This window comes from Anser cygnoides, chromosome 5 (assembly GCF_040182565.1).
Source record: "Anser cygnoides isolate HZ-2024a breed goose chromosome 5, Taihu_goose_T2T_genome, whole genome shotgun sequence".
NCBI classification, from domain to species: domain Eukaryota; kingdom Metazoa; phylum Chordata; class Aves; order Anseriformes; family Anatidae; genus Anser; species Anser cygnoides.
Genome location: NC_089877.1, coordinates 32080040 through 32103594, shown reverse-complemented (window position 1 = coordinate 32103594; position 23555 = coordinate 32080040). Strand labels below are relative to the sequence as shown.

Here is a 23555-nt window from a genome sequence, read left to right as displayed (position 1 = left end):
TCTAAGCCTCCTGTTCCTGCATCCGGCCGCCCTTCCGGCGCGGCCGCCATGGCGGAACGTCGCGGCTTGGTTTCCGCGGCAACGGCGGCCGCCAGCCCCGGGCCCCGCGGAGGAGCCGCCGGCGCCAGGCCCCGCGGAGCGGCCGGGCGGGCGCGCAGCGCGCTGAGGCTGCGGGAGCGGGGGGCAGCGGGGGCCGCCAGGGCGCGGAGAGCCGCCGCGGCCGGCCCCAGCCCCTGGGAGTCCGAGGGGCCCACGGCGGCGGCGGTCGTGCTGGCACAGTGCTTGGCCGAGGGCTTCGTGAGGCAGGTGCGGGGCCCGGCTGTCGGGAGCAAATCCCTCGCCTCTGTCCGCATAAAGGGGGGCGTTCTGCTGCGGCGGTTTTGTCCGTGAAGAGCTTAAAAGCAGCTGTTCGGGTTTACAAGCTTGTATTTTATCTTTTATGGGTCTGGTTGTGTGGCTTGGAGTAACAGATACGCAGGAAGTGCTGAACCGCGCTGCTGTGCCAGTCTTGAGAGTTTACCTGATGCCTTCTTGCTGCTGACTGACCTCGTTGCCTTCCTTTCACAGGAGACATTGGATTCAGTATGTCAAAATACCACATGCTTTGCAAAATTCGCTGAGAGGGAAAAAATTGCGAACATTCGGGCAGAAATCAATGAGGTACAGCCTTTACTTCTGTCAACGTACTCTTAACACTTCATACTTAATACATTTCACCCAATGTGGCAGCAAACTGAAATATGCCGTTGTTTCATGTTTGTGTTTTGCTTTTTTTTTTTTTTTTTGGTGTGGGGGGCGGGCTTGTTCTTCTGTTTTGTTTTTAACAGTTTAGCTGTTAAACAGTTGGCAGTTTTTTCCCAGTGGACTGAGTTGTCATAAAGCAAAGAATAACAAGATTAAATAAGTTTTCAGTGTAATCGGAAGGATGTAGTAGTTTGCATCTTTGACAGAAGTGTTACCTGAAGCTTTTCAAAGAAACTAAAGAACAAATAAGAGTTTATAGTCCACTTATATTTCAAAAAATGTTTTTCTTTTTAGGCATCTGGACCATTTTGTTGGTTACCTCAGTCATTTCCTACTGTCTGAAATGGATGGTTGATTTGCATTTTATGTTGATGTTTTCTTAGCATTTGCTCACTAATATGTGAGATGTATTTATTAAACAACATGGTGTAAGCTCCAGCAGCTACAAAGCATTACTGCGAAAGTGTAACAAATTCACTGGTCTAATTTTTTGGAGAATGAGTAAGTAGGCATCACCCTGTAGCAGAAGGAAGGAATAGTTTACAGCTCCTAGTGAGGTGGATATTTCCCTGCCTTTGTTGGAAGGTTATACTTACAAAATTATTTTTTGGACAAATGTTTGATATGCTGTCAGTGAAAGAGGTTAATTTTTGTCTCCTCTTAAGGAAGGCGAAGCAACGCTTCTGTGTCCTGAAAAACTATGTCATTCTGTTCTGTACTTTCCTTCAATCTTCTCCTGTCTAGCCAAAATGATCACAGCTTTCAGCCACAGGAGTAAGCATGCTGCTCTTATGCTCATTTATCATTGAAAAGAATTAAAGCTAAGAGGTTAACCTGAGACGTTCCCCCTCAGCTTAAAACAATTAATATCACAAAACAGTGTTTGCCAAAAGGAGGAGACTTAAGCTTTGAGAGGTTCTTTAGCAGGATATAGGCTATGAAACTGCTTTGTAGGACATGTGAGCATCTGTGTTTTAAGAATGAATTGCAGAATCTGTCTCTTGCAGCACAAGTTCCCAATAAATCACCAAAATATTTTTTTTGTATGTGTAGTTTTGGTTTTTTAACTGTCTCTTCCTATTAACCAACAAAAAAAACCACACACCTTGAGGGAAATTAGTAGTATGCTCTTACGCACGTGGCTACTCTCTCACAAGTGCACTGTCCCCCTTCTTACCTCTCCTTCCCTCACCTTTTCCCTGCCCCAAGAGGGCCAGCAGTATTTGGATAAGTATATTAAAAATTCATTTTCATTTCGATTTTTATTCTTGTTGTAGAAGAAACTGGAAACTGAGATCCTGCAGTTGGAGAGGGAGACAGCAGACATTGTTCACCCTTTTTACTTAGGTAAGTTTTCTATGTACCATGGGGGGGGGGGAGAGGGGAAACACAAGAGTTTTAATTTTAAATGACTGCCTCAGCAGATTTTTTTCATCTAAGTACATCACACTTCTAGAAGTTACTGCAGCTGTTCCCACTGCGTAGCTTGTTAGAGGTGGCAAATATATTATTAACCTTCCCCAAAAGAATGTTTGTGTAATATATGAACTTAATCAGAAGGACGTGCAGTAGAATCTGTGTGTGTCTGTCTGTGTCTGCCCTCAGCTCCCCAAGTTCAATGGAACGTCAGGAGTATTGAGATCATCAGTCATCTGTGTTGCTTCCTTTGGCGTGTGTGATACTTTACTGCTTATCCAGTAACCTGATGCGTTTCTACTTCATCTGTGGACCCTAGAATTACTTGGTTTTATTTTATTTTTGGGGGAGCATATGGATTCATTTCCTTGGTATTTCTTGCTTTTCCCCCTATGACTTGACGGATACTTAAAGATTCTAGTTTGCTAATACTGCATTATGCTAGTAAAGTATACTGTAATATTTCAATCCTATGGCATAGTTTTAAGAAGTGGGTTTGATCTCTTCAAGACAGTTTACTTAGAACTATAGATGATGTAAGGCAATTAACAAAGCTGTATCTCTAAAAACTATATATGACTTTCTTTGAGGTGCGTGTTGATGTTAAGTCCTATAGTATCCAACACAAGTCATTCTGACTAATGATATCAATCTTGAGTGTACACTATCCTGAGTGATAGAGCAGATTTTTTTCTTCCTTTCTAAAGAAGAAACTTTGTTCTTGTTCTAGCAGGATAATAGCTTCAACTTTGCAATTTTATTTTATAGACAAAAAATGCCAGATATTGCAAGATATGAACAGACACTTGGAAGCAGTACTGAAAGAGAAGAAGAAACTTAGGAAGAGGCTGTTGAAGCCTATATGTCAAGAGAACCTTCCTGTTAAGGCTGAATATCACAAGTAAGCATATAAAAAGTAATGGTTCTTTGTTTGAGTGAGTCCAAATTAATTTGAGCTAATTATATTTTAGAAAAAATCAGATGCTTTCATTCACTTCTCTGTGAATGTAATTTTTTAATGAATATTTGCTTAGTTGATTGGTCTTACTTTCTGAAGACTACACAATTGATTATGTATCTTTTTAAATGGATGTGTTAAATTCTTGATTCCTTTCGCTTCTCCATAGGTAGGAATCACTACTGTAGCTTTTGGTGTCTTCTTTCCACTATGACTTGCTCAGAATAAGTGTGTGGATGATTCCCAGAGATAGGTAGTAAATGTTTAAAAAATAGCGTTTCTCCTCATGGTCTAAAAATCTAGTCTAGTTACAGAAGTATGCACTTCAGTAACTCCTGCCTTACTTGTTGTTGAGAGCCATAAAAGAATTGTAATTGCACAGAAATTAATTACGTGACTAGGAACTCATATAAAAATGGAGAAGAGGACTAAGGAAACCCATAGTGGGAAAGAAAGGAATGCTTGAAAGTATTAGATCCTGCATTGTTTGCACAACTTCTGAGCTCATTCTTGGCTACAGGTACGTAGTAGAGTTGTTGACTGAGGCTGTGTCTTTCGTTGAGAAGCTTGAAAGTCATTTGCAAAGTGCGAAAAGTATCCCTCAGATACCAACTGTCATGAAGAACATGGTGAGTAGCAAAAAAAAAAAAAAGCTTCTCAATGCTGTTGGGTTGCTTAGATTGTTTTTGTTTCCTGCTAGCTTGACAGGTTATAGAGATGAAGTCTAATTCTCTTCTTCAGGACATTGCTTTGACAAAAACAGAGGTGCTGGTGACAGACTTGGAGGAGCTGACAGAGCAAATATTGAAATGGAGGGAACTGCAAAAAGAAACGTATTCTGATGGCGTCTGCAATACTGCTGAATTGGACTTTGGCTTATCTTTAACCTAGCACATCGTTTTTTTTTCCTTATATAGGATGGCTATTCGAAGAACTGCAATTTAAGCCTGTTAAAACTACAACGTAGTTGTGCCTTAATACAACAGGGACTTTGTAAGTAGTTCTATTTATGTTCTGACATTCTAGTTCAATGATTATCCGTTCTCCAACTTTGAGCAGTAGCTCATAGGAAGGCAGACTACTGAAAAGACTGTTAGGGAGTTATTTTTTGAAATAGTTGGGCAGGATTCCCTCGGAGCCTGTATCTTCAGTGCAATTTTGTTTTGATATTTCTCATGTGTTTGCTATAATGTGTCTATTCATTTTTGTAAGTATTTTGATAATACACTGTATTTTGTATGTACCTATAAAACTTCAATAAAAGCACTAGATTTTAAGAACCAAGTTTCTTGGTTTTCATTTTGTTATGGAATCCCACATTTAAAAACCAAAGACTGGTTCTAAGTGCTATGGAAGCACTATAGATAGGAACCTAATAGTTCAAACAAGGAATTATATTAGTTTTAGGTTACAATTTATTACAGCTATGACACGGTTGATTGGGAAAGCAGGGAATGGACTTGGTGATGTTTAGCAGTTCTACAAATTTGTAACCCATGTTTCTATGATAGTGATAAATACATTCTTCAGTCTCTCCTCTTCTATTGCTTGCCCTGTATTCAGTGATCTCCTTAGAATGTAATTTTTTCCATAAGTATGACTGACAACTTAGCTACTGTGCCTGTTCCAATTCACAGTCTCGGTAGCTTTTATGTCTTGAAAAGATGTGTTGGTAAAACGTCACTGCCAGGACATCTATAAACCAGGACAGTTGTCTTTTGTGAACACCCAGTTTTATATTGAAGAAGTGGAACAAACATGCAGATATATTCCCTTCTGTTACTGCATCCTCAGTTATCTTAATTCTTTTTAGCTACAACTTGATTTCTATTTTTAAAAGTGAGTCCTTTATTTTTTTGAAAGTAACCACTAGGTGGCTCAATACCACACAAATTTCACCGTAGTTTAGGAGAGGTGCATCAAAACAAAGTAAAATTAAGGAAAAAATAGTTAGTTCTATGTTGAACACCTTCTGTTCAGAGTTACTTGTAATTGGTCTACTCAGTATTAAATATTTGAAAATTTCCAAGAATTCTGTTATTAATCTTTTTAGACTACATTATTCCGAAGGGTATGATGTCAAAGAGTATAACTTAACAATTCTCTAATATAGTATACAAATGCAGCTGATTTTCCTGTGCAGATTTTCCTCTCTTCTGCTGCCAAGAAATGTTAAAAAGACAAATTACTTGGATTAAGTCAAGCAGAATGTCAAGAGATAGGAGGATCTGAGCATATAAACTGGAGTTTGAGTCCTGTAAGCTTTAATCGGATCCCATTGTGGGATTTGAGCCCGAGGTCCCCCATGGTTCATTTCATACTTTGAAAATGATGGTCTTTTTATGCAACTGCAGAGAAGCTGTGATTTTTACATTCTGTGAGACTGGAAGAAACAGAATCCAGACTTCTGGAATTATGGTTCGTTGTCTATATTGCTGGTTTAATCTCTCTCTCAAATTGTCTTACAGTGATGCTTTAGGTCAGTCAGGTAAACTAAAGATATTGTAATCTAAGGCTCAGAGAGATAGGATGAGAACATTTCTAGTTAGGTTATTCATTATAATTCCTTGAAATGAAGATGAATTTGTACTTTTGCCATATCCAAAGAGCGAAGCATATTTTCTTGTTTTACTCCAGTATTGGAGACTTGTCTGTGGAAATGGTAGGGTTTAGTGAATGCAATTTGTCATTGACGTACTGATTCTTTCTTTAGTATGACTGAAGGGCTAAATCTATTGAATCAGACGGTGGTTCACAGCTTGTAGTATTTATTTTAACATCTCTGTGGTGGGTCATGAATTGGGAAAAGCAAGTCTGAAGGATTCATTGTATACCTTCACTCTGGAAGGTTTCTGTATTGTGGTATCTTTCATTTAGATTCCATGTTTCTGGAGCTTAAGTCAAGTCACCTCAGGGGGACGTCTATACTTAAAGTATATATAAATAGTGTAATTGAAAGGGAATGTAAGCATAGATTGCTTTATAACGTGAACCTATCTGCTGTGAAAGTACTGTAGTTGAGTGTTCAGATACTGCCCAATTTCTAGTATTTAGAAATACCCAAACCAGAAGCAAGTGCAATAAAATTAACAACTTTTGTTTTGTTTTGCCAGTCAGAAATCCTGTAATAGGCCTGGTATCCTGTTTGTGGCTGACAAATGCTACTTGCTCTCACCTCTCCTCAGTCATGTTGGTATTTGACAGAGACAATATTCTAAACGCAAATTGTTCAAGTTTTGGTGGGTTTAATATTAAGTGTAAAACCTTTGTCAAGGCAATAGACTAAAATTGCTTTAAATTCATCTTTGGAGGTTTCAAATCTGCAGGAGGGCTAGCTATTGCCACCACTCCGCTCGCCAAATCCGGTGAGGGCGGTGTGAGGGCAGCGGGCCCAGGCCTGTGCTCGGGCCGGGCCCGCCCCGGGGGCGAGGCGAGGCGGGGTCGGGCGGCTCCGCCCCGGGGCGCGGAGCGGGGGGCGCGATGCGGGGCCGGGGCGCGGGCGGCCGGGCTTGAGGCGAGCCATGGCCAACGTCAAGGTGGCTGTGCGGGTCCGGCCGTTGAGCAAAAGGTGCGTGGGGGCGCCGCGGGGAGGCTCCGTGACAAGCTGGGGTGCGAGGCGGGGCCGGGCCGGGCAGCGCCGTGCTCGGGACGGGGAAGGGGGAGCGGGGCTGGGGTCGTCCCTCCGGCGCGCCCAGTGGCTCGGGAGGCTTGCTTAGGAACCCCGAGGCTTTCCTCCTCCCGGGCTCCCCCAGATGGGACAGTTGTCATCCAGCGTGAGGGAGGCTTCTCTTCCCCCTCCGTTGTTGCTGGATTTTCCAGAGCCGGACATTCCCACTGGCGCTCGGCGCTGCTCCGCTCCCTCCCCGGCTGCTCGTCTCCAATAGGAAGGGCGGCAGGCAGGCAATATGGCTTGAGGACAACTCCCCCAAACAAGAAGGTGCCGCAGCACAGCGCGCTTGTGGGCTCTGGATCTAACGTGTGGTTGAAACCCTGCTGCAGGCTGTGGAAGTTCGGGGAGGAAAAGGAAGGAAAAGCAGATTTTAGTGGCTAGTAATTTACGCCTCCTGTCAGAGGAATGCTGTAGCGCTCCGGGCAGAACTGCTCAGAGGGCTGTCGCAGAGATTGGAGGCTGCCTTCTGGTTAGTGTGAGTCCCACGTTGCCTTCTGACTTCACTGCCTTGTGTGATAAATAACCCTTTCACGGAGCGGGGAAAATGATTCTGGAAGAGGTGCCCAGCCAGCACACTTGCCTAGTTGCTTAACCAGCAATACAGCAGCACACTTTGCACTTTTAGGTTATGATTTGCCTGTGGACTTTTTGTAGGAAGATAGCAGAGAATGCTGAATAAAGTAAAATAATGTAAAAACAAATCCCAAACAAACTAAAAAACAACCAACCGAGCAAAAACCAACCAACGAAACAAACAAAAACCATACAAACAAAACAACAACAACAAAAAACTGCTAGTCTTAAATAATAGAAAAGGGAAAGGTGGAAAGTAATTTACAGGTTTTCAATAAATTTTACCTTTGGCTCAAAACCAACTGATCTAAAAATATTCTAGCCATAATGACATTAAGAAAACAGATGTTCGGGTAATATAATTCTGATCTATAACACAGCTGTGGATAGAACAGATTTTCATAGATAGTGGCATATTTTAAGAAAAGTTGCAGCATGGAATTAAGCAAAGTTTAGCCTTTCATTGCTTAGTGTTGCTTTAATGTTGGAGATATTCTCTAATTTACTTCCGTACTGGTAGTCATTCCTAGCACTGACTGGTTAAATAAATTGCCATTATACTCTCTAGAAATAAAAAGCAGTACACAAAGCAGTACACAAATGCGAAGTATTAACATTAAAATGCCACTTTGGTAATGAGATCAAGTTGTTCAGACCATAGGACTCTTTTGTTTCAGCCTTGCAGAGTTACTCTGGAGATTGCAAGTACTTCCAAGTTTGACTTGACGATGTATTTCATTGTGCAGCCAATTACATTTGTTTCTCCCACAATAGCATTTGGCTTTGCATCGCTTTTGGCTTATTGTTTCTTCCCCGATGGGCAGTATCTAACAGTGCATACGTGATTATAGCATTAAATAATGCCTATAACTCTGACAGGTAGGGTGTGACAAACAGTAAAACCTTTGGCATAGTCAGCGTGGGCCAGCAGTTTGATAGAGGGTGTAGTTTGGGACGGTGGGTGGGAACAGAAACACAGCCTGGTACACAAGGGTGAAATGAATCTGGCACTGAAATGGAAATGTTTGTACAAAGGGGAGAACGGAAACCCAGGGGATAAAATGGGCAGAGACTGTTAAATAATTCCACCTGCTCAATCTGTGGCAACATAACTGATGGGATGGGGAGGCAGAGACCAGTCTTGTGATATTTGGCCCCAAAGGCAATTGCTGTTTATTCCCTGCATTGTGTTGCCACAGCTGAGGTCAGCAAAAGTATTCATGGTGGCTTTTAATTTTTCATAAGGGGGAAGGAGAAGTGGTCAAATGTTGTCTGTGAATGCTCTGAACTTGCTTTATGGTCTTGACCAAAATTGCCTGAACATAATGACTTCAAGGCAAATACCACATATGTGAACACTTAACATAACCTCGATAGAGACTGCAAAGCCTAAAGCTTTCAGTGAGAATAGAGGCCTACTCTTTCTATTTCAGTTTCTTAAACCACCTCCATATTGTGGTCACTTACACCTCTCACCCTCTATATACACGCACGCCATGATGGCCATTAACAGGTGCCCATGTTGCCAGAGCTCCTAGGATCTGCTAGGTGCTTCAAAAGGAAAAGCTACCTGCAAAAAAAAATCGACTTAAACTGAAGTACAGTAATGTGTGCAATTGCAGTTCCAGTGATTAAACTTTGATTTTAAGAGTCCCGAAAATGGAGAAGCTATGAGCAAACGCTAGCACCAGAGCGTTAGTTGGTCGTTTCTAGACTATGCAAACTTTACGTACTTATTTCTTCATTTAATTTACATGGGCAGGCAAACTTTGTTTTTGCATCTTGAAGTTTACAGAATATTTGGAAGTTAAAATATCTTAATATGGGACATAACAAAATCCTACTTTCTGTATAAAGTATCTATTTATTATAAACTATTTTAATCACATCTGCTACTTGCTGTTTAGCGTAAGGCAAAGAGTGGTCTTTTTGTTTTGTGCCTGTACAGCACCCATCACAATGTATTCTTTGACACTCTGTGCCAGCTCTTCAGCTCCTATGCACAAATAATCCCCCATGGTTAAAAAGCACATACAGTTGTACAGAGTGCAGAAATTTTTCCTTTGACTGAACTTTAAATAGCTTGTGGCTAATGTTCTTCATAATGCCATCAGTCATTCTGTAACAGACTAAGCTATTTTTTGGCATCAAAGCATTGTCAGAAAAATCCCTTGAGTATGTTCCGTGGAGTGGCATTGCTTCCAAAAATCTTTATTACACATTTACAATTATAAGTCCAAAAAAAATTACATTGTGTTCACATGAATACTTGTTCTCCATAACTGCATTTGCCCCTTTTTGAACATCCGCAGTGTTAGGCATGCCTGTTGACTATTTAGGTAGGCCAGTAGAAACCAATGCTAGTTTTTATGTGCTGCTGGCTTTAAAAACATGTCTCTGTGGTAGCCTGCCCCAGTTGCAGTACCTAGTTGTGACAGCCGATTTCTCTTTCTGTGGTCCTCAGCTACGTGGTGCATGAGAGGAGGAAGGGGAGGCCGTGTCTGCACACGGGTGGTGTGTCCAGGACCGCATAGTCAGGACCAGCACAAGAGGGACATGGATGTATTAGAAAGAGTCCAGAGGAGGGCCACAAAGATGATCAGAGGGCTGGAGAACCTCTCCTATGAAGAGAGGCTGAGGGATTTGGGATTGTTCAGCCTGGAGAAGAGAAGGCTCCAGGGAGACCTTTCAGTACCTAAAGGGGGCCTACAGAAAAGCTGGGTAGGGACACTTTGTCAGGGAGTGTAGCAATAGGCCAAGGGGGAATGGCTTTAAACTAAAAGAGGGTAGGTCTAGATTAGATATGAGGAAGAAATTCTTTGCTATGAGGGTAGTGAGGCACTGGAGCAGGTTGCCCAGAGAAGCTGTGGATGCCCAGTCCCTGGAAGTGTTCAAGGCCAGGTTGGATGGGGCTTTGAGCAACCTGATCCAGTGGGAGGTGTCCCTGCCCATGGCACAGGGGTTGGAATTAGATGATCTTGAAGGTCCCTTCCAACTCAAACCATTCTATGATTTTATGACTGGGATGGAGCACAGCTGCCTCAAGCCTTTTCCTCCATGATCCATACGCAGGATGCATTCCCTTTACACAGTGGACTTTGGGAACTGCTATATACACAGTCTTTAAGATCAGAAAAAAAAGAATTTTTTCTAAAAAACAGCACTCTATACCACAATGAAAAGCCTCATGCCTTACTATAGGATTCTCTTCTTAGCATGCACCAGTGACTAGAAGACATTGCATTCCTTCACGGATTGTGGCCTGGGTAAAATCATTCACAGCAAGGTTATTTAATGGAATTGTAAAATGATAGCGTTGATAGTTAAATGTTTGACAGTAGGGCATGCAAGCTTCCCTGTGACACTTTTTGAGAGTTTAACATACTTCATTGGGCCCTGAAGTTTGGGAGCTCCTTGTGCAGGACACAGCAAAACAGAAGGTATTTTCTGCTGTTGAAAATCTCTTTTCAGTTGCCTCTGGTGCCTGGAAAAAGAGAGACTGGCAAGGAGTTCTTATTGGAAAGGGTCTTTCTGGGATCTTTATTAACTTCACAAATGAACTCCCATCCTCCATGAACCTCATAGACATGCCACCTAAAAGAGTCACTAAGCAGGTGAATTAACCAGAAAGCTGTCCTTCATTTTTTTTCTGTTTTGCATTGTTTCCAGGTTCTGACTTGAAGGCCTCCTGGCCAGCTATTTATTTCCCAGTCCCCTGATGAGCTCTGGAGCCTGTCCTACACACTGGCAAATGAGAGCTTCCAAGAAATGTCTGGGTAGTCCCAGGTGGCAGAGCTGAACCCAGCTTCCAGCTGTGCAGGTGCTTACTATCACAGTCTGAGCCTCAGCAGTTTTCCTTGCTGCTGCTGCTCTCTGTGGTACAGTCCTCTAATGGCTGTCCTGTGGTGCAGCAGGTAATGAGGCTTGAGGGTGGGATAGGGAAGGAGGAGTTAAGTTTGAAGTCTTAAGACCACAGGTGATGGCTGTGAGCAAGCCCAAGGCTGGGGGGGTCTTTGCCTGGGGTAGTAAGGTAAGTTTCTGTGTGAAGATTTCCAGAAAAGAGCTTAGTGTGTCAGGCTAACCTGGCAGTATGTTGAGTTTAGCTGTGGTGAACAGCTGAGAGAAGAGCTATGCTGATTGGTGTGATATCGTGTTAATATTTAAAAATAATTTCTATTAAAAAGGAAAACTTTATGGAAAAGCAGAATTGCTTTAAAGATCATTTTGAAATGATGCTATGTCTTTATTAAACTGCTGTAGGATCAGCTTCTTTAACTAGTCTATGCTGTGGTCCACCTCATTTGTTATTTCTAAGCACATTGTGGTAAGTAGAAGGAAATACTATTTTGTAAGAAGGACTTGTGGCTTTATAGGTTGTGATATTAGGTGTTTTATATGTTTCTGCATAACAATAAGAACTTAGATACAGCAATCTTGCCTGCTCTTGACAAGAGTGGTAACTTACAGCAACTTTGGTAAAAAACTTTCGTTTCATCGTATGCATAACAGATGTTAAATGTTGTGTCAAAATAAAACTAAAGCAATAACAGATTGGAGGCTATTGTTGGTCTCCCTCCTACGCCATCAAAATGAATGTGATTGTCCTGGTTATACAAGCATGTTCCCTTTACAACATATATTCTTCACTGGTTGCTTGCTGTTGTCCTTTTCAAGCATGTTTTGAAGCAACCATGGTCTGGTTCTTGTATCTCCATCTTAAAACTCCTTAAAAGGACCATTGTTGAGAAAAATGTATTCTGAGAAAAACATAGCCAGGTAAGTTTAGGTTATTATTTCAAAAACTTTACAAATTGTATTTAAAAAAAAAAAATGGCATTACCCTAGTTTATTCAGTATGTTGTGATACACATTTGCATCAAATACATCTGAAGTAGTGTAATGACACAAGGTGCTGGCATCATTAATATTTATAGTTTATTTTTGTTTACAATTTCAACTTCTGCTTCAGCTAGCTTTTCTCTACCTATTAAATAGTGTTTAAGAAGATTTTGTTTGTGTTTAACTTGAAAAATCAGAGTTAGTAAGAAGAGAGCATTTGCTTTCCTTATAAAGGTTGATGTGAGCATTTTTTTCTTCTTTTTGATGCTTTTCTCTAGCTGACTTAAACTTTACTCTGAGACCCAAGTGTATGTTGGATAAATCAGCTCTCTGTTAATGGAACATTGCCATTATCTCTATTATCTGCTTTATGGATGTTCATGGAAATAACTTGCCTAGAAGTAGGTATATTTTACATTAGCACAAAAAAATAGTGATAATTTCTCTGGAAGATGGATGGATTATAATTTAGTTTTATTATTCAACATATTTTTCATATCGATGTGATTTTGAAATGTAAGGCAAAATACTGCATCCTTTCAAGAAAATGGCAAAAGTGTTCTAGATTTCGAAGGGACTGGAATGTCTCAGTGAGAAGAAAAGGTATAAATATAGGAAACACCAGGTAACAGGCAAGAGTAGAAAACACCTTTTAGCTTGTTTAGTACTGCTAGATACTTCTCATGCTATAACAAAATTTAGAGTAAGGCAGGCCATTGAACACAGTGTAGTGAAATGTGTCTTCTACTCTGACTGTATCTCCTTACCCTTCTCAATCAGCTATTATAATTTATATTTTCTTTGCTACTTTGGTGATTAATCCTCTCACACCCAGACAAATGGCAGGCTATTTTTATCTTCTATGATGGTTAAATGAGTATTGTTCCTCTGTGTCCTGTTACTTAACAATTCCTCTTTTCAGGCGGTTGTAGTTGAGCGCTCTCAAAAGCTGTGGGGTTTGGGCCTGGTACCTGATGGTGAAAAAGAACTGTTTCAGGCCTCTAAGAGTTGCATCTGAAAATCTGCACAAACTCCATTGGTTATGCATTGTTCATGATTTCAAGCTTTTTTTCCACATAAGAGCTGGGATTTTTGAAAGAAAAGTTGAGGTTCAAATTTCGTATTTATAAAGTAGGTCCCTCTCCCAAAGAAATGTATTTTAATGTTTGTGTATCCTGTTTTGTAGACTAGTCTATTGTTAAGGTTATCTTGACATCTTTTCCTCTCTCTCTAGTTAGTTATCTTCCTTTGCCCAGTCTATTATTTAAAGTTTCATGTAAACTCTACTTGAGGTGGCTGCTCTTTTCTCTTAGTGTCTATACTTGGCACTGTCAGGTGGCTTTCATAAGCCACATCTGTGGTTTTTATAAGGGTACTGCATCAGCAACCTCTCCCAGATGTATTCTTCTTGCAGTCGCACAGAGCAAGTTTTCTATCTTATTTTTAAAGGGCAGACTTTCTAGCTTCTTAAAAGGGTAGAACTCTGCATGTCCTGAGTGACCGAATGCTTCAAGGCCAACAAAACCCATTCCACGGAAGATGATGCTTCTGTAATGATGTGCGACAATGCTGTGCCTGTACTGATGTAAGCTGGGAGGAGCACAAGGCGCTAACTTCTGGCAGTGTGCTCTCTAAAGTAAGAGGCTGATGGTCTTCTCTTCTCTCACGTGTTGCCTGTGCAAATGCAGCTGCAACAACAACACTGCTGCAGCCTTTTGAAACCCTTCTAACTGACGCTTTGTGTTTTCATAAAACACTTCCTCCCGAGTCCTAGAAATATTTTACAAACATCAGAATGTTTTGGAGCAGGGATCAGATTTTTTTTAATGAGAAAAGTAGGACAAAACATAGGGCAAAAATCGGGAAAATTGTAATTAAATAACCTGTAAAACCATCTCTGTGCTGGACAGTTTTGTTCTCTAAGACCACGTATTCTGTCTGAGAAAAATTGTGTTTATGTATGATGATGCGACTGTATGTGTGGAGATAGCTGTACACCTCCCCAGGGGCATGGTGCAGAGGCTGGAAGCTGGTCTTGTGGGACCTGTGTGCAGTACATGGTGAGATACTAGCACTGTGCACAGGGAATTTATGCAAACTTTGGGTAGGGCTTCCCCAATTTCCTTTCCTTTACTCTTTTTTCCTACTCTCTTAAACTTTTCCTGCCAGCTTTCCTTCTGCAGTTTTCAGATATAGATTTTGAAAAAAGACAGTTTTGCACCTTTGTTTTTTAGAAGGTGAGGGTTCACTGTAGGAGCTGATTGTGGTGCAATGGGAGAGAGAACTAAGCAAGAGGGATGAGAGTGCATTCAGCATTCAGTGAAACTCATTTATTTAACTGTGATCACAGATGGAGGTTCTGTCCCAGTGGAATGAAGACTGACCAGTGTATCCAAATTCTGATTTGCATGGAAATCACATGGCATTTGCACAGGATTTCTTTGTTGTATAAGTTCTTTAATTGTACTGTCCTATTACTCAGTAAACGGCTGGGAAATCAAGGGTGGAGAAATATGTCCTTTGGATGGAACTGGTCTGCAACGTTGCTTAAATTGTCCTTATTTCATGCTTCTTAAATGCTGATGGTATGACAGAAGAGAGGAATTTTTCTTCTCCTCTTCCCTCCTCCCTTCAGTGCCTCTGGAATAACGCTGCTTTCTTTCATACAAGGCTCTTCAAAGCACTGGTGGATCGTTAGGAGCATTTCTGACTTGGATTGCTCAAGGAAGATGCCTGACACTCTTTGAAGCCTTCTACTGCTAGAGCAAGATGGTGCAGACAGGGACACCATAGGAGGCCATCCTGTGCTTCCTTTCTGAGCTCATCAAGATGCATAGCAAAAGCCTGAGTGTGATCTAGAAAATGTCAACTGTTTGAGCAGGCCTGTATCCCTACAGAGCACTGCTGATGTCTTGTGTTTATCTCTGCATCAAATATTCTCGTTTTTGTTGCTGTATAATATTTGCAAAGAAGAACAGGAGGTAACCACACTAGGATGGTGGTGGTCACTAGGAAAGGTGATTTTTTTTTTTTTTTTTTTGACCATCAGATTGTGTCAGCTGTTGCCAGAGCCAGTGGAAGCTTTATACAGCCAGGAGTAGCCTTGAAAGAACTTGAGCAACATGTCTGTTACAGCAGTGGGCTGTCTTAGTGAACTTTGTGTACTTGGCTTCAATATGGATTTTTAAATTATTTATGAACATCTGTTCTCAATTTGGTAGGAAGATTGCTGACTGGGTGTGCGCTCCTCTTTTGCAAGACCCAGTAAAACAATTAGGACTTAAAAAGAAATATCCAAAGTGGTATTGGGCAGCTCTACATAATGAAAAACACTGGCAATGAGTTTTAGGTAAATTATCTTGTATGCTGATACTTCAAAAATAAAAACAAATCCTGCATTAGCCAAAGGGAATGTGTTCAGACTGTTCGCAGCTTGCGACTTTCCCATGTTTCAGCAGCAGGGCTACGGATACAGATTATGTTGGTGTCATGGAGGGATGCTGTGTTTGGGAAAGTTGTGGTTGCAGGTACCTCAGCTTGTCAGGAGAGTGCAGAAGCTCCAGTGGCTGAAGGCTTTGACATTCTTCTCTACAACTTCTGATGGAGCAGCAGAGACTCTTAGTACTCTTCTCATTGCATCCTCCAAGCAGGCGTGTCCTCAATCTGTTTTGTCTAAGGTGTCTTTTCTCTCTGAAGACTAGCATAATTTAGAAAATATGTCCTATTGTTTGTTTCTTAGTTTCCATGGCAAAGGTCAGTCACTCAGGAGGTGCAAAGTCAGCAGTTTCTCAACAATACCTTTGCCAAGGCCACCAATAAAGAGGAGGCAGAGGCACTGTACAATATACTAGTAATGGAAGGTTAAACCTGAATACCCCCTGAAGTCTTTCCTATACAGACCTTCAGACTTTATAACCAAGAAAAAGCTTAGGTTAGATTTGCCACGGGATTACACTGCAGCTCCTGGTGTGGTGATTGCAGGGGGTGGCACTGGACAACACAAAATGTCCCAGGTAGAGATGGAGGTAGTTTGGTAAATGCTGTACCATACTTAGAGACTTCCATGGCAATGGATCACGCACTGAGAAGCGACAGTCCCAGAGATAGCAGCGGTGTCTGCTGGCCTGCATTGTGCCAAGCACGCTACGGGAGTGCTTTTGGTTGTGTTTTTAGGCAGTGTGTGAAAACGCTCTCTGTCACAGAGGGCTGTGCAAAGCTGCTATTTCAATAAAAGTCTAGAAAACAGTATTTAAGTGAATTGTTCCAAAAAAACAGAACCAATGGGATTGCCCATGCCAGCAATAATCTCTGCCAGAGGGGGCAGACTGATGGTTGCTGTACTGCTTTCGAGCTGGCACTACCACCTCTGTCTCAGTATAGGCTGAGATTGGTTTTCGAGTTAGCTTGGGTGATGGGAATTGGCAGGAAAGGCATAAAATGCATGCAGCAATTACTTTGCATGATTATTTTCAAAATTTTTATGAGTAAACACATACTCTATTCTTTCTCAAATTATCAAGGGTTTCTCGTATTTGAGTGGTATATTTTGGCTTTAGTATTTTTAATTACTTTGAGTAGTAGGCGGTCAGTATTTGTAGAAGCTGTTTCGTTGTATGGCATGATTACTGCGAATGATTCCAGTATTTTTGGTTTACTGTATGAACATGTTTTTAAACAGGCAACTTTCAAAAGTCAGTTCCTTTGTTCTTTAAGGAGCTGTTATTCCTTAGATGTTAGTCCTTTGTTTAAGGACTGTTATGTGCGAGGATGGAGGCAAATTTTATAAAGCCTGAGCAATTGCCCTTCTTCTTCCCACCCACTGCTTTCTCCAGCTCTGTATACCTACTTGCACACTGCATCTGACCTAGTTTCAGTGAGATCCAGCAAGATGTGGCAACGTTCCTCTCAGGGGTCTTGATCCTTGATTCTTTTCTGCTGGCTCGTTCTTCCAGGTCTTGCAGAGTGTCTGCTGTCCCTCTGGGATTGCATTAGCTTTACATGTGGGCTGCAACAATGATTTGTCATTGGACCAGCAACTGTTAGAGGAGATTTTCCATTGAGCTTCCCGTGTTTTTTGGCTGGATTGCCACAGCAATTTGCTTCCATCGGGTCTCTGTTGTAGCTCCCTGTTACAGCCCTGCTGCTGCATTTTGTAGTTTTGTCACTGTTCTATCACTGGGTTTGCGTTTTGCTAAAACTTAGTGTCTGGGAAGATCCAGGATTTGACTGGGCTCACATACCATGAAATGGTCTTTCTGCCACTCTGCGTGAGAACAAGTTGTCTGTACTAAGTAAAGTAATCTAGAAGGAGAAGCATTTCCCACACACGGCATCAATTTTTCAAAAAGAGAGAGAAGGGAGGATAGGGAAGCTGAATGTTAAGATTGCTGTGACTTCTGAGCAGTGGGAGTCAAACATATTACAAGAGAAGTGTACTTTGGGGTTGATTTTATTGGTACTTTCATACCTGTGGAGCAGAGCATCCATTCTTAAGGATGAAAGATTGTTTTATTGGTAAAATGCACACTGTGGTACACATATGTAAGGTTGTATGGGTAAATACATTTTTTGTATTATCTGGAGTTAAGGTCAGAACATCTACAACAGCTGAAAGTGTGCTTTACCTGTTGGACTTCACATATTAACCAAAGTTTGGGAAGGGAAGCCCAGGTTTGTACCTAAATGAGGTATGAATAAACATATCTTTACACAGAGGTTGAATGAAAAGTTTGTAGAACTGGGGACAGCTACAGGTCCAGGTTTGTTGTATGCTCAATGCTCTCAAGCTGTAAATTGCTGCAGAAGGGAGTCTCCGTTTCCACCACTGCATGGTCACGCCCTTTCTCTTGCTTTGTCTTTACCAAATGTGTTACCACTGCGTCCAGTCTTCTGAAATAGCTTGCTGGCCTGGGGCACACTGTTTATTTATTTTGCTGTGTTTGTTTTCTGATCACAGCTGATTTGAGTCATTGCACAGGGGTGTGATTCATAGATCAGATACAAGAAATGAAGTGAGAACACATGGGAAGCTTTGGAGAGAAGACAAATTGCCCTTTGCAACAACAGCCTGCAGCTGAGACAGATAAAGTAGGCTGTGAACCTGTGCCCAGAGCAAGGGGAGACATTGTTCTGTTTATGTTTGCCGAAGGCTTTCTTGTTATGTGAAATTTGAACAAAGCTACTTGATTGCTACATAAAGTTTTTTTTTCTGTAAAGAGATATCATCATAACACTGAAGTGTAAGGTGATGTGGTAATTTTATTTTCAGTTTGTATTGTATTGTTTTTGTAAGCTTATAAATATGAGCGTATTGATTTATGTGTGAATAATTTTCATACCTTGAGAGTCTTGCATTTGGAATTTCTTCTTTAGCTTGAGTCTTCAGTAATTACTTTGGTCTGGGAGTACAGTAGTCATTAGAACCCATTGTGTAAAGTCACTTGTTCGTAGGGTTTGTATAGCAGATGTGGGCTGCAGGCAGTGAGTTGTGTAGTTACTGTTGGTGGGGCTGGGAGCGCTGCTTGTTGTTGAGGTTGCCTTATATATGTAATGAGAATACCCTGGCATTTAAAGCTATTGGAAGGTACTGAAATTATTCTATGCACGAACACCTGCCTCAGGCTACCTATTTTTAAATTTCATCCAGAGCAGTTCAGCTGCTACAGAAGATGAGGGGAAATTAGGTTTTAAAATATTTAAAAGCAACTTAGAGTGGCCTTTTATTTGAATTTTCCAATTATTTAAAACTGGGGAGGAATAGGAACTCCCTGAACTTTAACTGAGGTGATAAGGCTGGAGGAGTAACAGTAGGACTGAAAAATAGAGAGTGGACATGGGATTAGGAAGCAGGATAAAGTCAAGATTATGCTGGGGCAGTGGAGAAGGAGGTATATGTAACTGAAACAAGCTCCCTCCTATATGATCCCTCCAGTTTTGTCTTTCGTGTGCTGTTCTTAAATTGTGGTGGAATTCTCAGCCAGAATGTCCCATTTCCTCTTAGATTTGCTCTGCTGTAGACGATAACTGTAAGTTTTGTCCTTTGGCTCAGCTGGCAGAGGTTTATGTATGGGTATGGAAATCCCCAAACTTACTTTTCTGGAAAACACTTGCTTTTCAAAATACCTAGGAAATTGCATGCATACAGATTAAATGCATCTGCAGATTTCTACCTTAGAAACCCGAACCTCCATCCTTAAGTACTTCTCATTCTTCATTTGTTCTTTAGGGAACCTTCTAGTGCCGCTGCTGGGTATCCAGCTGTATGCAAGGCAAATCCCAGGAGCATTTCTCTTTCTCCTGGGATGTAAAAGGGGGTTCTGGTGGTTGTTGAAGTACTCAACGCTCACAGCTTGACTGAAACCTAAGGGAGCTGTGCTTGAACCATGTGTGTATTTTCTGTGTCAAGTGCTTTGCAAAAGTTCATATTACAAAAGCTACAAAGTTCTGTGTGTCTCAACACTCAAAATTAGTAAAGCGAGGCACAGAGACACTAAGGTAAAACAATTTTCTAGCTGTAAAATGGGTACAGTGTATGCTCAGAAACGTATATAAATCTTCTTCATGCTTATAAAGCTCTCAAATTCTACAGCGATCATCTCTGTGGAAGAGTTGATAGAAAAAGTAAAAGCGGTGTCCTAAGGGTTCATTTTGAATGTTGTTTTGAATGGGGGTAAACAGTGAGACTCCAAAGGCAGGCTGTAGTGTGCTAGGTACTGTCTGAAAGTTAGCTGTCAATGAAAGGAGCTTGCACTTGGTCAGACAGTATGTACTATTCATACAAATGTAAGGAAATCTGTTAAAAGAGAGATTTGGGGCCGCAAATGAGTGGTGGTCAATCAGGTTTGAATTTTCTAACTCTATTTATTTGGTTTCTAACTGACTAGATGATACCAAACCAGCTGTTTATCAAGTGATATGTATACAGCTTATCACTGCTGATGCTGTCTGTCCCTTCAGCTTACTTTTAAACAAAGCGTGATAAAACTGCACTGGGGATGAAATTGATTTTATTTCTAATTGAGTTTTATTCCAGCTCTGCCAAGGCATTAGGCTTCATCAGAACAAACATTCTGATAAAGTTGCAGCTTACAAGGTTTGTCAGAACTGTTTCAATATCAGAGTGCAAAGGAATTGCACTATAGAAGGAATACGACAGGTAAAACATCTTTCCCCTGTTCTTAGCATTGAAGTGTGTATTTATTTTCTGCTGTCAGATAAGCAGACTGATAACCTCTTCTTCTTCATTTCTCTCTTACTATGTATAAAAACAATCCATGCTAGTTGTTGAGGGGGACAAGACTCAATGCTCCTATAAATAAGAGCATGCTTAACTTGAAGTATCTATCATGGTGTTGGCTGATAAAGTTTTTTGATTTGTACACATGCTATTTTTTCATTCTTTCCACATCCTTTTTTTTTTTTTTTAGTAGAACTCATCCTTGGAAGCAGAAGTTGTATGTGGTAGATTCTAGTCATAACTGTGTTCAGTGGGAATTTTATGCAAGTATATACATGAGTACATAGTCCTTTGCACTTGTGGAACAATCCTGTATGTTTACGTTTCAGGACAGTTTTGTTTTGCTAAAGGTAACTTGTTTGAGGACTACAGCAAACAATTTGGATTATGTGGTAAAAATTAGCGTTACTTAATGAAAGCTTCTGGCTTGTGGGTCTGTGATGTGGATCCGTACTCTACAAAACGTTGCCAGTCTACAAGGGCTGCGCTCTACTTCATAGTAACAATGCCAGTGCAGTTTTTAAAAAGTGAAATTACATTTCCTTTAAGTATACATTGTTTTTCCTTATAAATATAATTTAGAATAACAACTCTTAATTTGAAATACAATTCTGTTTTATTCTATTTTTGAGGACAAGCGCTTTGAAACTGTTTGACCACAGTGCTGTGTTTTTTCCCCTCTTGCTGTTATGATACCTGTCTACAGATCCGTGAATGATACTTCCTGTTATACTGTCTTATACACTGTTTTATATCTGGTTTGAAGGTCTTTCAAGTAAATGCACGTATCTGGGGTTTATGAATTTGAAATGCATCTTTCTGTGTCTTCATATTTTAAATGAATTTTTCAATGTGTTTTGTTTCCAGGGAGAGTGCGGAAGGAGGAAGAGTGATTGTAGAAGTTGATGACAAAGTAGCAACAGTAAGAAATATAAAGGTATGCTTTCTGTTTTCTTCTGTCTCTCAGTGTAATGATTCTGATGTGATGCTTTTCTGTGGTTGGCTGTTGGATCACTTTAAAAGAAATACTAAGGGAGACATTTAAACTGGCACAGCTCTTGATTTGCATTGAAAGTTGTTTTTACTTTCTTTTGTTTGTAGACAGGGAATGTAGCATCTAACTGTTATCTGTATTTTGTTTTTATTAAAGCTTCTGTGCTCTGGCTGCATGCCGTTATTCAAAGCTGTTAATAAATTGTTTGGGATTTTGCACTTATCTTACTGTAACTAACATCTGGGTGATTTCTTTCCACGTTTCTCTCCTCCTCTCATATTTACACTAAGAGTGTAACTGACTTGCATGAAATAGAGCAAAATGTTCTGCTATGCTTCATGCCTTGGTAAAAGACCAAGAGCTATAAGAATCAATTTAATGTAGCTGTCTTCCACTGAGAGCATTGGAGTTTACACGCATGGGAATCAACCCTATGTTTTAGACTCCTGTACTTAAAGATACTACTACTTATACTTAAAGCTGCCATGCTCCTTCACTGAATTAATGGGAACCAAGCTATTTTGTGTTGTCAAACTTCTGTCTGCTTGAAAGGCAAATAGATGAAATTACTGAGGTGACAGTGGAAATTCTAAAAGATGGATGCATTTTGCATTTCTTTATATCTGCAAGCAACCCAGTTATTCTAGAAGGCTGACTCGAGAAATACATAAGGTTTTGATAGAAACTTGGGCAAAAATAGAACAAATGGTTTTGGACTCTACTTTTTTTCCATGGGGATTTTGTGGTATTCACAGTGGGTGATCGTGTTTTTTAAAGACAGAAGAAGGAAAAGCATTAGCGGTATACAAGGTCTTATGGATGTGAAGTGTTGCTGATCTATATACTTCATTTGTTTATTGGTACTGGTGTTGAGGCACTGGTGCTTTGAGAGTTTGCTACTTCACCGTCAGAATTATGGCACTTGGGCTGACTGAGTTCCTGTTAGTAGGACAACACTTTCTCTGAAAACAGAGCTAAAAGTAGTGCGTAATCATTTCTTCCCTACTGGTCAGGTGTGAAAGATTGCTTTTTGCAAGTCCGTATTTGCAGAGTCTGAGACACACTACTTCATGAAAGACCTTTCCCTAATTCCTTGTACGTGCGATAAAGCTCTCCAAGAGACACTTGCTCTCCAGCTGTAAGCTGTCCCTTATTTTCTTTGGGAAGGCCTAGGTTGCCATGGCAATGCTGCAGGCCTCAGCTGGGAGGGCCCCTGCAGGCAGGTGGAGGCCTCAGTCCTGCAGCTGGGTAATTGGGCCCAGCTGGGCCCTGTGAGACCTAGTGGGTTATAATTTTATTTTTTAAAGAGGAGCTGTGGGCTGCCTTGGGGTGCTAGGAAGATAAAGCAGGCTCCGCAAGCCAGGTAGGGTTGTTTGGAGATGCAAGAGCCAGATCGTGAACATTTCTCTCATGATGTTTCATAGTTGGTGAGTTTCATAAAGGGAGTGAGTTTGTTTTCTGTGTAAACTTAATTTAGACAGCCCTTAATAAAGCCAAGTTAGTTTACCCTAGTGCATAAACTAATATTTATATACTAATATTGATGTTGTATTTGGGGTACATGGTGGTTTTAGTTCAAAACAAAAGAAAACCCTGCAAGTCAGTAAAGATCCCAGGGTTCACAAGGTACAGGCAGGTCTGCTTCTGTCAGGCAGGAGGGTATTTTCCTGAGGTGAAGGGATATTTTTTTTGTCTTGGGCTGTTTTGGTTTGGTTTTGTTTGCTTTTTTTACATGCTGCCATATGAAGGCAGTGCTGCAAGCTATCTTTGTATATTTCTACAGAAAATCTAAGGAAATAAAAGGTAACTGCATAAAAAGACCTCTGAATCACAACATGGTGGAAACATCGCTGTAGATGATCAATAGGTTCATAAATTTGTTAGGTCTGGCTAAAGGAAATTTTGGGTGTACTTGTATCAATGTAACAACTCCAGAATCAAGTGGTGTTTGAAATAAAATGCCACTTGATGAAATTCCTTTAATTCGAAGATAACTTTAAATTACTTCTCTTTTATTTTGCTTTTTCTTGGTTTAATAAAAAAAAAACACGTGCAAAATTGTCAGAGGGGCCTGTAGATTAATTTTCAATATTTCAGTCACTATTTCTGACTGCTCTGCTTGGAA

The 23555-nt window shown here is 40.8% G+C and overlaps 2 protein-coding genes across 6 annotated transcripts in view; both read left to right on the top strand.

The window, feature by feature from the left end:
- The first annotated feature begins 1 nt into the window (after position 1).
- HAUS2 (HAUS augmin like complex subunit 2) lies at positions 2-4402 on the top strand. Its single transcript, XM_048065131.2, has 6 exons — positions 2-306; positions 568-660; positions 2022-2091; positions 2929-3061; positions 3639-3747; positions 3860-4402. Exons 1-6 carry the CDS (start codon positions 49-51, stop codon positions 4007-4009), a joined length of 813 nt encoding a protein of 270 aa, XP_047921088.2. The 5' UTR covers positions 2-48; the 3' UTR covers positions 4010-4402.
- Positions 4403-6553: 2151 nt separating this feature from the next.
- STARD9 (StAR related lipid transfer domain containing 9) overlaps positions 6554-23555 on the top strand; it is a 106131-nt gene continuing 89129 nt past the window's right edge. For 2 of the 5 annotated variants that reach the window (XM_048064883.2, XM_048064887.2), the window contains exons 1-2: positions 6554-6686; positions 21304-21373. In XM_048064883.2, the coding sequence (XP_047920840.2) occupies positions 6640-6686; positions 21304-21373 (117 nt within the window). In that variant the 5' untranslated portion in view covers positions 6554-6639. Of the gene's footprint in view, positions 6687-11769; positions 18445-21303; positions 21374-22636; positions 22858-23555 lie in introns of those variants that run through there. The other 3 variants (XM_048064884.2, XM_048064886.2, XM_048064885.2) reach the window with 3 other exon arrangements.

Coding starts and splice junctions, on each gene's coding strand:
- HAUS2 (XM_048065131.2), top strand. CDS start 49: ATGGCGGAACGTCGCGGCTTGGTTTCCGCGGCAACGGCGGCCGCCAGC. Junction 307..567: donor CCGAGGGCTTCGTGAGGCAG/GTGCGGGGCCCG, acceptor TTCCTTTCACAG/GAGACATTGGATTCAGTATG. Junction 3,748..3,859: donor CAACTGTCATGAAGAACATG/GTGAGTAGCAAA, acceptor TCTCTTCTTCAG/GACATTGCTTTGACAAAAAC.